Source organism: Ursus arctos, unplaced genomic scaffold (genome assembly GCF_023065955.2).
Source record: "Ursus arctos isolate Adak ecotype North America unplaced genomic scaffold, UrsArc2.0 scaffold_12, whole genome shotgun sequence".
NCBI lineage: Eukaryota > Metazoa > Chordata > Mammalia > Carnivora > Ursidae > Ursus > Ursus arctos.
Window position 1 is genome coordinate 16879028 of NW_026622786.1, and position 14281 is coordinate 16893308.

General features: G+C 38.6%; 1 protein-coding gene and 1 non-coding gene across 2 annotated transcripts in view; one reads left to right on the forward strand and one right to left on the reverse strand.

Annotated features, from left to right (window-relative positions):
- Nucleotides 1-14281, forward strand: part of LOC113244888 (mitochondrial adenyl nucleotide antiporter SLC25A24-like) — a 49882-nt gene that overhangs the window by 24566 nt on the left and 11035 nt on the right. The window contains exons 8-9 of the mRNA XM_026484557.2: nt 5113-5280; nt 13668-13809. Coding sequence (XP_026340342.2) covers nt 5113-5280; nt 13668-13809 — 310 coding nt within the window. The remainder of the gene's footprint in view (nt 1-5112; nt 5281-13667; nt 13810-14281) is intronic.
- LOC113244962 (U6 spliceosomal RNA) lies at nt 14147-14250 on the reverse strand. The gene has a single exon (XR_003312567.2). It is a non-coding gene; the product is annotated as a U6 spliceosomal RNA (small nuclear RNA).

Genomic DNA, 14281 nt, shown 5'->3' on the forward strand with positions numbered 1-14281 from the left:
GTCCACTTTTGTGTCAATACCATACTGTTTTGATTACTACAGCTTTGTAATATATCTTGAAATCTGGGATTGTGATACCTTCAGTTTTGTTCTTCTTTTTCAAGATTGCTTCAGCTATTTGAGGTCTCTTGTGGTTCCATACAAATTTTAAGATTATTTGTTCTGGTTCTGTGAAAAATGCTGTTGGTATTTTGATAGGGATTGCCTTTAGTCTGTTGATTGCTTTGTGTAGCATGGACATTTTGATAATATTTTTTTCTCCCAATCCATGAGCATGGAATATCTTTCCATTTGTTTATGTCATCTTCAATTTCTTTCATCAAGGTTTTATAGTTTTTGAACAATACAGGTATTTCACCTCCTAGTTATTTTATTATTTTTGATACAGTTGTAAATGGGATTGTTTTCTTAATTTCTCTTTCTGCTACTTCATTATTAATGCGTAGGAATGCAACATATTTCTGTAATTGATTTTGTGTCCTGGAACTTTACTGATTCACTTATCAGTTCTGGTAGCTTTTTGGTGGTGTCTTTATGGTTTTCTGTATATAGTATCATGTCATCTGCAAATAATGAAAATTTTACTTCTTCCTTACCACTTTGGATGCCTGTTATTTCTTTTCTTATCTGATTGCTGTGGCTAGGATTTCCAATACTATGTTGAATAAAAATGGTGAGAGTGGCATCCTAGTGTTGTTCCTGATCTTAGGGGAAAAGCCCTCAGTTTTTCACCATTGAGTAGAATTTTAGTATAAGTTTTATATATGGCTTTTGTTATGTTGAGATATGTTCCCTCTAAACCTACTTTGTTGAGGGTTTTTATCATGAATGCATATTGTATTTTGTCAAATTCTTTTTCTGCATCTATTGAAATGATCATTTGGTTTTTAAATCCTTTCTCTTGTTGATGTGATGTATCACACTGATTGATTTACAAGTATTGAACCATGCTTGCGTCCCCGGAATAAATTCCACTTATCATGGTGAATGACTTTTTTTATGTATTGCTGGATTCAGTTTGCTAATATTTGGTTGAGGATTTTGCATCTGTGCTCATCAGAGATATAGGCCTGTAGTTCACTTTTTTGTAGTGTGTTTGTCTGGTTTTGGTAACAGGGTAATGTAGGCCTCACAGAATTAATTTGGAAGTTTTCCTTCCTTTTCTATTATTTGGAATAGTTTGAGAAGAATAGGTATTAATTCTTCTTTAAATCTTTGGCAGAATTCACTTGTGAAGCTATCTGGTCCCGGACTTTTGTTTGTTGGGAGTTTTTTGATTACTGACTCAATTTCATTGCTGGTAATTGGTCTGTTCAAATTTTCTATTTCTTCTTGATTCAATTTTGGGAGGTTATATGTTTCTAGGAGTTTATCCATTTCTTCCAGGTTGTCTAATTTATTGGCATATACTTGCTCATAGTCTTCTCTTACAATTGTTCGTGTTTCTGTCATGTTGGTTCTTATATCTCCTCTTTCATTTCTGATATTTTTATTTAAGCTCTCTCTCCTTTTTTTTTTTTTTTTGGGATGAGTCTGGCTAAAGGTTTATCAATTCTGTTGATATTTTCAAAGAACCAGTTCCTGATTTCATTGACCTGTTCCATCATTTCTTTAGTTTCTGTTTTGTTTATTTCTGCTCTAATCTTTATTATTTCCTTCCTACTACTGGTTTTAGGTTTTGTTTGTTATTCTTTTTTTAAAATTTATTTTTATTTTTTATTATTTATTTTTAATAATATTTATTTTGTTATATTAGTCACCATACAGTACATCCCCAGTTCTTGATGCAATGTTCCATAATTCATTACTTGCATATAACACCCAGTGCACCATGCAATATGTGCCCTCCTTAATACCCATCACCGGCCTATCCCATCCCAACCCCCTCCTCCCCCTGAAGCACTCAGTTTGTTTTTGTTTGTTATTCTTTTTCTAGCACCTGTAGGTATAAGGTTAGGTTGTTTATTTGACATTTTTCTTGCTTGTTGAGGTAGGCCCATATATTTATAAAATTCCCTCTTAGAATAGCTTTTGCTGCATCCCAGAGATTTTGGACCAATGTATATTCATTTTCATTTGTCTCCATGTAGTTTTTTATTTCCTCCTTATTTTCTTGGTTGACCCATTCATTGTTTTGTAGCATTATTTTGTTTAACCACCATGTTCTTTCCAGATTTTTTCTTGTGGTTGATTTCTGGTTTGAAACTAGATCTAGTTTCTGACCACTAGTGGTGTGGTCGGAAAAGATGTATGGTATGTCTTTGATCTTTTTGAATTTGTAGACTTAGGGAACTCAGTGACACCATTAAGCATAACAACATTCACATTATAGGGATCCCAGAAGAAGAGAGAGAAAGGGGGCACAAAATTTACTTGAAGAAATAATGGCTGAAAACTTCCTGAATTGGGGGAAGGAAACAGAAATCCAGATCCAGGAGGCACAGAGAGACCTAACAAAATCAACCAAAGGAGGTCCACACCAAGACACATAGTAATTAAAATGGGAAAATAGTGATAAAAAAAGAATTTTAAAAGCAAGAGAACAGAAAACAGTTACACACAAGGGAAACCCCATAAGGCTATCAGCTGATTTGTCAGCAGAACCTTTGCAGGCCATAACGGAGTGGTATTATATACTCAGAGTGCTGAAAGAAAAAAACCTGCACATGAGAGTACTCAATCCAGCAAGGTTATCATTCAAAACAAAAGGAGAGATTAAGAGTTGTCCTTCAGTTTGCTGATCTGTTCTTCTTCCTCTTATCTACTATTTATTCCATCTAGCATATTGTTAATTTCAGTTATTAAGTTCTTCATCCCCCCCCTTTTTTTAATGTTTTCTGTCTCTTTGTTAATAGCCTCACTGAAGTCCTCTACTCTTTTCTCAAGTCCAGTGAGTATCATTATGACCATTTCTTTAAGTTCTCTATCAGGCATATTACTTATCTCCATTTCATATAATCTCTCTTGTTGTGATTTTGTCTCATTCTTTCATTTGGGGCATATTCCTGTCTCCTCATTTTGACTTACTCTCTGTGTCTGTTTGTGTATGTTAAGAAATTTAGCTATGTCTCCTGCTATTAAAAGTAGTGGCCTTCTGAAGATGTCCTGTAATGTCCTGTAGGGCAGTGTCCCATTTGCCAGAACCTGGTGCTTCAGGAGTCTCCTGTGTGTATTGCATGTGCTCTGCTATTATGGCTGAGCCACTTTTTTCTTCAGTCTGGTCACCTGCAATGGCTCTCTTTGCCTGTTGTGGACAGTTTGGTCTCTGTATTGTTAGTGGGCCAGTCTAGGGCTGCCTTGGGCTTAAGCTGAGTCAGACAAGGTGTTTCCCAGAGATGCAGTAGTACTGAACTGCCGGGTGCTTTCCCTGTGTTGTCCCCTGAGAAGCTTTTGTTGGTCAGCAGGGCCTGCATTCGGACCAGATGTCTGCCCCCAGCCTACTGCTGGGGCCATAGTTGGTCTCATATGTGTGGTTATCTTCCCCTCTCCCCAGGGCATGAATCACTTTGGAGTAGTGCTGCCTCTGTTGGAGCTGTTTGCACACTGCCAGGCTTATGGCACTGCTTTGGATGGGCTCTGATCAAGGGACTATTGGAGTGGGCAAGTCCACAGAAGAATGTGGGGGTGGGGACTGTGTTCCAGCAAGGTCTGGGCAGATCCACTGTGGGAGGGGAACTGCAGCCTCAGGGGACTGAGGCAGGCCTGGTTGTGGGGGCAGATATGCAGAAGTCCATGGAAGCGAGATGCACAGTGTTAGCAAGGTTTGCACAGGTCTGCTGTGGTAGGGGACCTGGAGCTGAGGCCTGCCTGGAGGGGGTGTGTCTGCAGGAGAATGCAGGGCAGGGCACTGTTAGCAAGTTAGCACTCTGTAGTGGGTGTAGGCACTGTGCTGGTTTCCACCTGTGTCTGTGTGTCTTTACAGGGGGTGGGGGAATGATAGGAGGAAGTTGTGCCCACCAGCTCCTTTGTTCCTGGAGAAGTCTCTCAACATTCCCCGCCCCTCTGGCACATACTCTGATATAGTAAACAAATCTCCCTCCCATATACTCCAGGCGTTTTTCAAACTGCTGCTTCTATGCTGTATCTCCACGTGCTTGTTTGTTGTGTTGTCTCTCTAAGAGCAGGGACTCATCTTCCTTTGGCTTTCCTGGATCTCCTAGAGCTAAGCCTACTGATTTTTAAAGTTCCAGGTGGTAGGTCCTGCTGATTGTAAGGACTCAAAATTTGGCCCCTCTGATTTTCAAAGCCAAACGTTATGTGAATTTGTCTTCCTTGTGTGAGATTCCTGTGCCTGGGGTGCCTGGTATGAGGGTATGTTTGTTTTCCCCTCTCTTGCCCATATTGCCTCTTTGCCCCTGGACAGTCCCATACTCCATTTAGCTCCCAGCCATGGCACCCTCCTTCCTACTCTCTTTGATCGGTCTCTTCTCTCCATTTACTTGTGGAGAGTCTGTTCTGCTGGTCTTCTGGTGTTTTTTGGGTTATTTACACTGATGTGGGTGTTTTCCATTTGTAATTGTGGGACAAGGTGAACTTAGAATCCTCCTACTCCATCATCTTCCCTGGAACTCTTCCTCCTTCTGTAACTCTTATTTGATGGATATTGGAATTCCTGGTGATAACTTCCAAAATTTTTCTTATACTTTCCCTGTGTATGTATATACATGTATAGCTGTTTGTGAAATCTTAATATCAGTTTCTTAGGATCCTAAATTTGGGGGTGGGAGGTTATAAGAACTTCTTTTTTTAAAATTTTGGGTCCCTTATCTGAGTCACAGTGTAATAGCTATGGTTACTATCTTATAATTTGGACAAAAAGAAAACAGAGCTGAATTCAGCCACTCTATCTTCCTATGAAGTTAAATTAAGAAATTCAGTAAAAGAATTTAAACACTGTATTTGTAAAATATTCCTATGGAAAACTAAAATACTCCAGGGAACAGTAGGAAAATATATAGATATACTGTCATTAAAAATACAGGATAACCTAAGATTGTTTTCTCTTTTTAATTCTATAATAATGGGTGACCTCTGTAGCCTACAATTTGTGGTAATGCTCTGGGTTAGCTAACTGATCAATGACCTTACAACATTATCTTCTTTCACGTTCAGGTTTTAAAAACTAATATGGCCGTGAGTAGAACTGGACAGTACTCTGGGATTTTGGATTGTGCCAGCAAGATTTGGAAGCTTGAAAGTGTTACTGGCTTTTACAAAGGCTATGTTCCTAGTCTTCTGGCTGTTATACCATATGTAGGCATAGATTTTACTATTTACGAGGTGAGTTTGTTTCCATGATGGACTTAATAACAAATTTATTAGATCTGAAATTATAATACAACTTAAAGTTTTCTTTTTTTATCAAATCATACATTTAAGGCAGAGTCAATAGAAGACACAGTTTTTTGCAGTTTGTTTTGCTGCTCCTCTTCATCAGGATTACTAGGTAGTTTTCTAGGAGTATTGACTTCAATCTCCCCTCTTCTCTCCCTGCACACAACCCACTGTCCTTCGATGACTCCATCTGTTGCTGGGTTTCAGTATAGCTGGTATACCACTTACTTGAAGATCTGTTTTTTTTTTTTTTTAAAGATTTTATTTATTTATTTGACAGAGAGAGACAGCCAGCGAGAGAGGGGGAACACAAGCAGGGGGAGTGGGAGAGGAAGAAGCAGGCTCATAGCAGAGGAGCCCGATGTGGGGCTCGATCCCGTAACGCTGGGATCACGCCCTGAGCTGGAGGCAGATGCTTAACCGCTGTGCCACCCAGGCGCCCCAATTGAAGATCTGTTTTTTAACCTCTCTTCTGATCTCCAGACTGCATGACACTGTCTTGCTTTGCATCTTTTCTGGCATCAGATGTCTGATTTGGCTCATGTTACTCTTGCTCTCGGTTTCCTTGTGGATAATTTCTGGTAACGATAATTATCTACTCCAAATCAATTAAAGTCACTTGATTCTCGAAGGAAAAAAAAAGTAAGAGGGGAGGAGGAGCTAAGATGGTGAAGCAGTAGGGGGATCCTGAGCTTGCCTCATCCCTCAAACACAGCTAGATCAACATCAAATCATTTTGAACAACTACGAAGTTGATCTGAGTGAGGATTAAGAAAACAATCTGCACAATTGGAGGGAGAGAACATGGCAGATGTGAGGTTCAGAGCTGTGAACTGGGGGGGAGAAAAGCTGCAGTGCCATGAAGGGGAGGGAGCCCTTTTCTCAGAGTGAAGTCAGGGAGAGAGTGGGAGAGAGAGGGAGAGAGAGAGAGCAGCACTTAGGATGCTCACAATATGCTGCAGTGAGGGGATCCCCTAGGTGGCATTGGGAGAGAAAGTTCCCCTTCCTGAAGTACATTTTGAAGAGGGTTTTTGCCTCTCCAAGGACAAAGGGCCTGCTGGGAGCCTTCAAGTGGCTTTTCAGCTGTAGGAGACAGAGGCGCACACAGGCGCAGATAACCTGGTGGCAGCTTTTTGATGTGCGTCACCATAGACTCCAGCCACCATGTGCGCATGGCGCAACTGCTTTTCTGGGACAGAACGGTGCCGGGCACAATGCTAGGCTCTCCTCTGGGGGAGGGGAGCAGGTCTGTACTGTGCCAGGCCCTTTAAAATTTGGAGTTTTGAATCCCAGCTATTGGCCAGAGATAAAACACAGAAGAACTGTGGCGCCGGGCGTGCCCAAGGCGGAGCACAGACAGGTTGAGGGCAGGGATCTGATGAAAGCCTGGGACACAGGAGAGGAGATTGTTCTCTTTTCTGTGAGGGCCACCTAAACAGGGAGGCCGTGAGTACCCCTCCCTGGAGATGAGAGGGCCGGGTGACACCATCTTCCACCCCCCACCTACCAGCACTGTCAGACTTCAGAGAGAAACACAGCACCTCCAGTGGAGGCTGGAGTCCCTTACACCAAACCCATCCCCCTGCATCTGGCAGGGGCATCTTTACAAGGGCAGGTCTGACTGTGAGACAGAGCAGTGGATCTCTCCCTCAGATCAACACAGTCCCCCCTCGTCTACCAGGTGTACCGATCATAGAGTGCTCCAAAGTGTCAGCTTCAGTTCCAGTGGAAATAGGACCAGGCTTTCTTTTTTATTTTTAATATATTTATTTTATTTTATTTTATTTTATTTTATTTTATTTTATTATTTTTCTTCTTTTTTTCCTTGGAATCAGGCTTAAGGTTTTTTGTTCGTTTGTTGGTTTGTTTACTTTTCTCGTTTTTTTGGATCAGGCTTTTCTTTCTTTCTTCTCTTTTCTTTTTCCCTTCTTACTTTCTTACTCCTTGGAATCAGGCTTATAGTTTTTGTTTGTCTGTTTGTTTCCTCTTTTGTTCCTTTGTTACTTTATCTTTTTTCTTGAATTAGACTTTTTATTTTTTTTTCAGGCTTATCTTAACAAACAGATCAAAGCACACCTCATTAAATGTCCAAACACTCCCCACTCTAATTAAAAAAACCCCATAAGTTATCAGAATGGATAAAAAAAAAAACCCAAGACCCATCCATATGCTGCCTACAAGAGACTCATTTTAGCTCCAATGGCACCTCTAGATTGAAAGTAAGGGGGTGGAGAACCATCTCAAGCTAATGGACATCAAAAGAAAGCTGGAGTAGCCATACTAATATCAGATGAACTAGATTTTAAACCAAATACTGTAGTAAGAGATGAAGGGCACTATATCATAGGAAAGGGGTCTATCCAACAAGGAGATCTAACAATTGTACATATTTATGTCCCCAACTTGGGAGAAGCCAAATATACAAATCAATTACTAACAAACTTAAATTCATTGATAATAATGCAATGATAGTAGGAGACTTTGAACCCTACTCACTGCAATGGATAGATCCTCTAAGCAGAAAATCAATAAGGAAACAATGGTTTTGAATGACACACTGGACCGGACGGGACTTCACAGATACATTCAGAACATATCCTAAAGCAGCAGAATACACATTCTTTTTGAGTGCATGTGGAACATTCTCCAGATTAGATCACATACTGGGTCACAAATCAGGCCTCAACCAGTACAAAAGGATTAAGATCATACCATGCATATTTTCAGACCACAATGCTATGAAATTTGAAGTCAACCACAAGAACAAATTTGAAAAGACCACAAATACATGGAGGTTAAAGAGCATCCTACTAAAGAATGAATGGGTCAACCAGAAAATTAAGGAAGAAATAAAGAAATACATGGAAGCAAATGAAAATGAAAACATGACAGTCTAAACCTTTGGGATGTAGCAAAGGCGGTCATTAGAGGGAAGTATATAGCAATACTGGCATACCTCAAGAAGCAAGAAAAGTCTCAAGTACATAACCTAACCTTATACCTAAAGGAGCTGGAAAAAAGAAGAGCAAATAAAGCCTAAAACAAGCAAAAGAAGGGAAATAATTAAGATTAAAGCAGAAATAAATGGTATAGAAATTAAAAAAAAAAAAAACCAGTAGAACAAATCAACAAAACTAGGGACTGGTTCTTTGAAAGAATTAACAAGATTGATAAATCCCTAGCCAGACTTATCAAAAAGAAAAGAGAAAGGACCCAATTAAATAAAATCACAAACGAAAGAGGAGAGATCACAACCAACTCCACAGAAATACAATTATAAGAGAATAATATGAGCAATTATATGCCAATAAACTGGGCAACAGGAAGAAATGGATAAATTCCTCAAAACCTATAAACTACCAAAACTGACACAGGAAGAAATAGAAAATTTGAACAGACCCATAACCAGCAAAGAAATTGAATCAGTAATTAAAACTCTCCCAACAAATAAGAGTCCAGGGCCAGATGGCTTCCCAGGGGAATTCTACCAAACATCTCAAGAAGAATTAATACCTATTCTTTGGAGGCTGTTCCAAAAAACAGAAATGGAAGGAAAACTTCCAAACTCATTCTATGAGGCCAGCATTACCTTGATTCCAAAACCAGACAAAGACCCCACTAAAAAGGAGAATTACAGACCAATATCCCTGATGAACATGGATGAAAAATTTCTCAATAAGATAACAGAATCCAACAGTACATTAAAAGAATTACTCACCATGATCAAGTGGTATTTATTCCTGGGCTTCAGGGGTGGTTCAACATCCACGAATCAATCAACGTGACACACCACATTAATAAAAGAAAGGATAAGAACCATATGATCCTCTCAATAGATGTAGAAAAAGCATTTGACAAAATACAGCATCGTTTCTTGATAAAAACCCTCAAGAAAGTAGGGATAGAAGGAACATAGCTCAACATCATCAAGGCCATATATGAAAGGCCCACAGCTAAAACCATTCTCAATGGGGAAAAACGGAGAGCTTTTATTTCCTAAGTTCAGGGATAGGGATATCCACTCTCACCACTGTTTTTCCACATTGTACTAGAAGTCCTTGCTTCAGCAATCAGACAATAAAAAGAAATAAAAGCAGCAAAGAAGAAGTCAGTTTCACTCTTCACAGATGACGAGATGCTCTATGTAGAAAACCTAAAAGACTCCACCAAAAAATTGCTAGAACTGATACATGAATTCAGCAAAGTTGCAAGATATAAAAATCAATGTACAGAAATCTGTTGTATATCTATATACTAATAATGAAGCAGCAGAAAGAGAAATCAAGGAATCAATCCCATTTATGATTGCATCAAAAACCATAAGATACCTAGGAATAAACCTAACCAAAGAGGTCAAAGATTTGTACACTGTAAACTATAGAACACTTATGAAAGAAACTGAAGAAGACACAAAGAAATGAATTGGAAGAACAAATATTCTTAAAATATCTATACTACCCAAAGTACACATTTTACAGTCAATGCAATCCCTCTTAATATAACAACAGCATTTTTCACAGAGCTAGAACAAACAATTCTAAAATTTGTATGAAACCAGAAAAGACCCCAAATAGCCAAGGTAATGTTGAAAAAGGAAAGCAAAGCAGGAAGCATCACAATCCTAGACTTCAAGCTGTATTACAAAGCTGTAACCATCAATACTGTATGGTACTGGCAAAAATACAGACATAGATCAGTGGAACAGAATAGAGAGTCCAGAAATGGACCCTCAACTCTATGGTCAACTAATTTTTGAAAAAGCAGGTAAGAATATCCAATGGAATAAAGACAGTCTCTTCAATAAATGGTACTGGGAAAACTGGACAGTGACATGCAGAAGAATGAAACTGGACCTCTTTTTTATACCATACACAAAAATAAATTAAAAATGGATGAAAGACCCAATGTAAGACAGGAAACCATCAAAATCCTAGAGGAGAAAACAGGCAACAACCTCTTTGATGTCAGGCAGAGCAACTTCTTACCAGACACATATCTGGAGGCAAAGGAAACAAAAGCAAAAATGAATATAAAGGCTTCTGTACAGTGAGGGAAACAACCAACAAAACTAAGAGGCAACTGACAGAATGGGACAATATATTTGCAAATTACATATTGGATAAAGGGCTAGTAATCAGAATCTATAAGGAACTCATCAAACTCAATAACAAAAAAACCAAATAATCCAGTTAAGACATGGGCAGAAGACATGAATAGACACTTTCCCAAAGAAGACACCCAGATGGCTAAAGACACATGAAAAAAATGCTCAATGTCCCTCATCATCAGGGAACTACACATCAAAACCACACTGAGATACCACCTCACACCTGTCAGAATGGCTAAAATTAACAACTCAGTAAACAACAGATGTTGGCAAGCATGTGGTTAAAGGGGAATCCTTTTGCACTGTTAGTGGGAATGCAAACTGGTGCAGCCACTCTGGAAAACAGTATAGAGGTTCCTCAAAAAGTTACAAATAGAACTACCCTATGACCCACCAATTGCACTACTAAGTATATATCCAAAGGGTACAAAAACACTGATTCGAAGGGGCACACACACCTCAACGGGTTAAAACAGCACTATCAACAATAGCCAAATTATGGAGAGATCCCAAATGTCCATTGACTTATGAATGGATAAAGATGTGGTATAGGGGCCCTGGGCGGCTCAGTTGGTTAGGTGTCTGCCTTCAGCTTGGGTGGTGGTCCCAGGGTCCTGGGATTGAGCTTTGCATTGGGCTCTCTGCTCAGGGGGGAGTCTGCTTCTCCCTCTCCCTCTGTCCCTCCACACCACTCATGCTCTCTCTCTCTTGCTCACTCTATCTGTCTCAAATAAATAAATAAAATCTTTTAAAAAACATTTTATTTATTTGACAGAGAGAGGGCACAAGTAGGGGGAACAACAGGCAAAGCTGGTATGAAATTGACTGCAACTTTACGTGTGGACAAATGTTTTCATTCTCTTGGGTATATATCTAGGAGAACTGCTGTATCATTTGATAATTCTATGTTTAACCATTTGAAGAACTACCAAACTATTTTCCAAAGTGGTTAGACCATTTTACATTTCCACCAGCAGTGAATGAAGGTTCCAAGTTCTCCACATCCTTCTCAACACTTGTTATCATCCATCATTTTTATTATAGTCATCTTAGTGGATATGAAGTGGTAGTGTTGCCCATTTTTAATTGGTTTGTCTTTTTTATCACTGACTTGTAGGAGTTCTTTTTATATATTAGATGTAAGTCCCTGATTAGATATACAGTTTGCAAATATTTTCTTCCATTCCATGGGTTGTCTTTTACTTTATGGTGTCCACTGAAACACAAAAGTTTTTAATTTTAATTTTTTTTGGTCATTTGTGCATTGGTGTCATATCTAAGAAACCATTATCTAATGCAAGATCATGGAAAATTTACTCCTAGGTTTTCTTCTAAGAGTTTCGTAGTTTTAGTTCTTATATTTAAGTCTATGATCTATTTTTAATTTTTGTATGTGGTGTTAGGCAGGGGTCTAACTACATTCTTTTTGAAGGTGAATATCCAGTTGTTTCAACTGGAAAAGAGCCAACTGAAATTTGTTGAAAAAACTATTTTTTCCCATTGGGTTATCTTGCACCCTTGTTGAATCAATTGGCCGTAAATGAAAGTGTTTATTTCTGGACTCCTGAATTTTACTCCATTGATCTGTATATCTGTCCTTATGTACTACACTGGCATGGTTGTTGGAGCTCTGTAGTAAGTTTTAAAATCAGAAAGTGTCTCAGCTATCAAAAAGAACGATTTCTCAACATTTGCTGCAACATGGACGGCACCGGAGAAGATAATGCTAAGTGAAATAAGTCAAGCAGAGAAAGACAATTATCATATGGTTTCTCTCATCTATGGAACATAAGAACTAGGAAGATCGGTAGGAGAAGAAAGGGATAAAGAAAGGGGGGCTAATCAGAAGGGGGAATGAAGCATGAGAGACTATGGACTCTGAGAAACAAACTGAGGGCTTCAGAGGGAAGGGGGTGGGGGAATGGGATAGGCTGGTGATGGGTAGTAAGGAGGGCACGTATTGCACGGTGCACTGGGTGTTGTACGCAACTAATGAATCATCAAACTTTACAACAAAAACCAGGGATATACTGTATGGTAACTAACATAATATAATAAAAAATATTATTATAAAAAAATAAAAATAAAATCAGAAAGTGTGAATTATCTAATTCTTGTTCTTCTTTTCTAACCATTATTTTGGCTATTCTGAGTGTCCTTTCATTTTCATATGAATTTTAAGATCAGCTAGTGTCAGAAGTTTTAGGACAATGGAGAATGTAGTTGTTTCCTTGTTCTTCTTTTCTAAGCATTATTTTGGCTATTCTGAGTGTCCTTACATTTTCATATGAATTTTAAGATCAGCTAGTGTCAGAAGTTTTAGGACAATGGAGAATGTAGTTGTTTCCTTGAAATAATGATGTTGGTATGTTTGGAGAGTAAATGGTCAAGGAAAATATGATATCATTCCAGGGAAAAATTAAAGGTCCACTTAAGATTTTAGGATCATGAATTTAAAATGAGACCAATCGGTATAGGTGTCTGTTTTCTCAGCCATGTTTAACTGTATTCTGAACTATTTTCATAACATGAAATCACCATCACCATTTATCCTTATCACTCTTATTCTTTTATGAGTAGACAGTTTTCCAAAGGCTATGTGATTTATGATGACATTATTGCTCTTATGGCTATTTAATGTATTCTTGTGATTATAATTTTTGTTTTAATATCTAATGCAATAGATAATATTGATAGATATAACCCATAGAAACAAAAACTTTTTGGTGTTCTCAGTAACTTCAAAGAGTGTAAAGGAGTCCTGAAACAAAAATATTGCTGTTAGAGGAAATACCGTTTGACACAATAAGCTTCCCTAAAGATTAGGCAATCAGGGCTCGGAGAGTTGAGTGGATAGTGAGTTCTCATCATTAGGGTTCTCTGATCGTTGGTTGTTTGTATGCCTCTGAATAATTCTAATTGCTAGGATGGTGCTTAGATAAAGAAGTAATATTTAGATAATTTGAGTCCTGGAAATATTGGGGGGAGGGCTTTATTAACTTCAACTGCATTAAATTACACTAAAAATTGACAGTTCAAAAATGTCCTATGGCTCTTATTACTCTGTCCTGGATTACTGCATTCTGCATTTTATATTCTTTGCTATAATGTAACATAAAAGATAGAAAGGCGTGTATGCATATGGTGAGAAAAGATATTAGCATTTTATTATTTTGGTTCTTCCTTGATAGTTATTAAAGTATATTATTACTTTGTTCTCTGCCAGCTTTTGAAGACTCATTGGCTAAACACTGATACAGAACACCCTGGGTTGCTGACTTTGATCGGATGTAATGCCTTCTCTAACTTTTGTGGTCAGTTTTTCAGCTACCCCCTGCACCTAGTGAGAACTCGCATGCAGGTTCAAGGTGAGCTTTTGTGCGAAGGATGGAAGTGTAAAAAGCTCTAGGGGATTTCTTTTTTTTTTTTTTTTTAACCAGCAAAAATGCATTTATTTGGGATTAACAGAGATTACAATTCAGGACCTGCAAGCTATGGCAAAACCATAGCCAAGTTCAACAAACAAAGGAGAGGGACCTATTTTATGGCAAAGAAGGAGGAAGTTGGGAGAGGTTGTTTTGAAGGAAAGTCCATTGCAGAAAAGCAAGAATTGGGGGTGATGACAGTTTCTCATTGTCTGGGTTGCAGGGGTAGTCAATTTCTGTAGGACATGCAATGTACATCTTTTCCTGCTGGGGCCTGTAAAAAAATATGGAACGCTTCACGAATTTGCGTGTCATCCTTGCGCAGGGGCCATGCTAATCTCTGTATTGTTCCAATTTTAGTATATGTGCTGCCGAAGCTAGCATGCTCTAGGGGATTTTAAACTTTTTCTTCTGA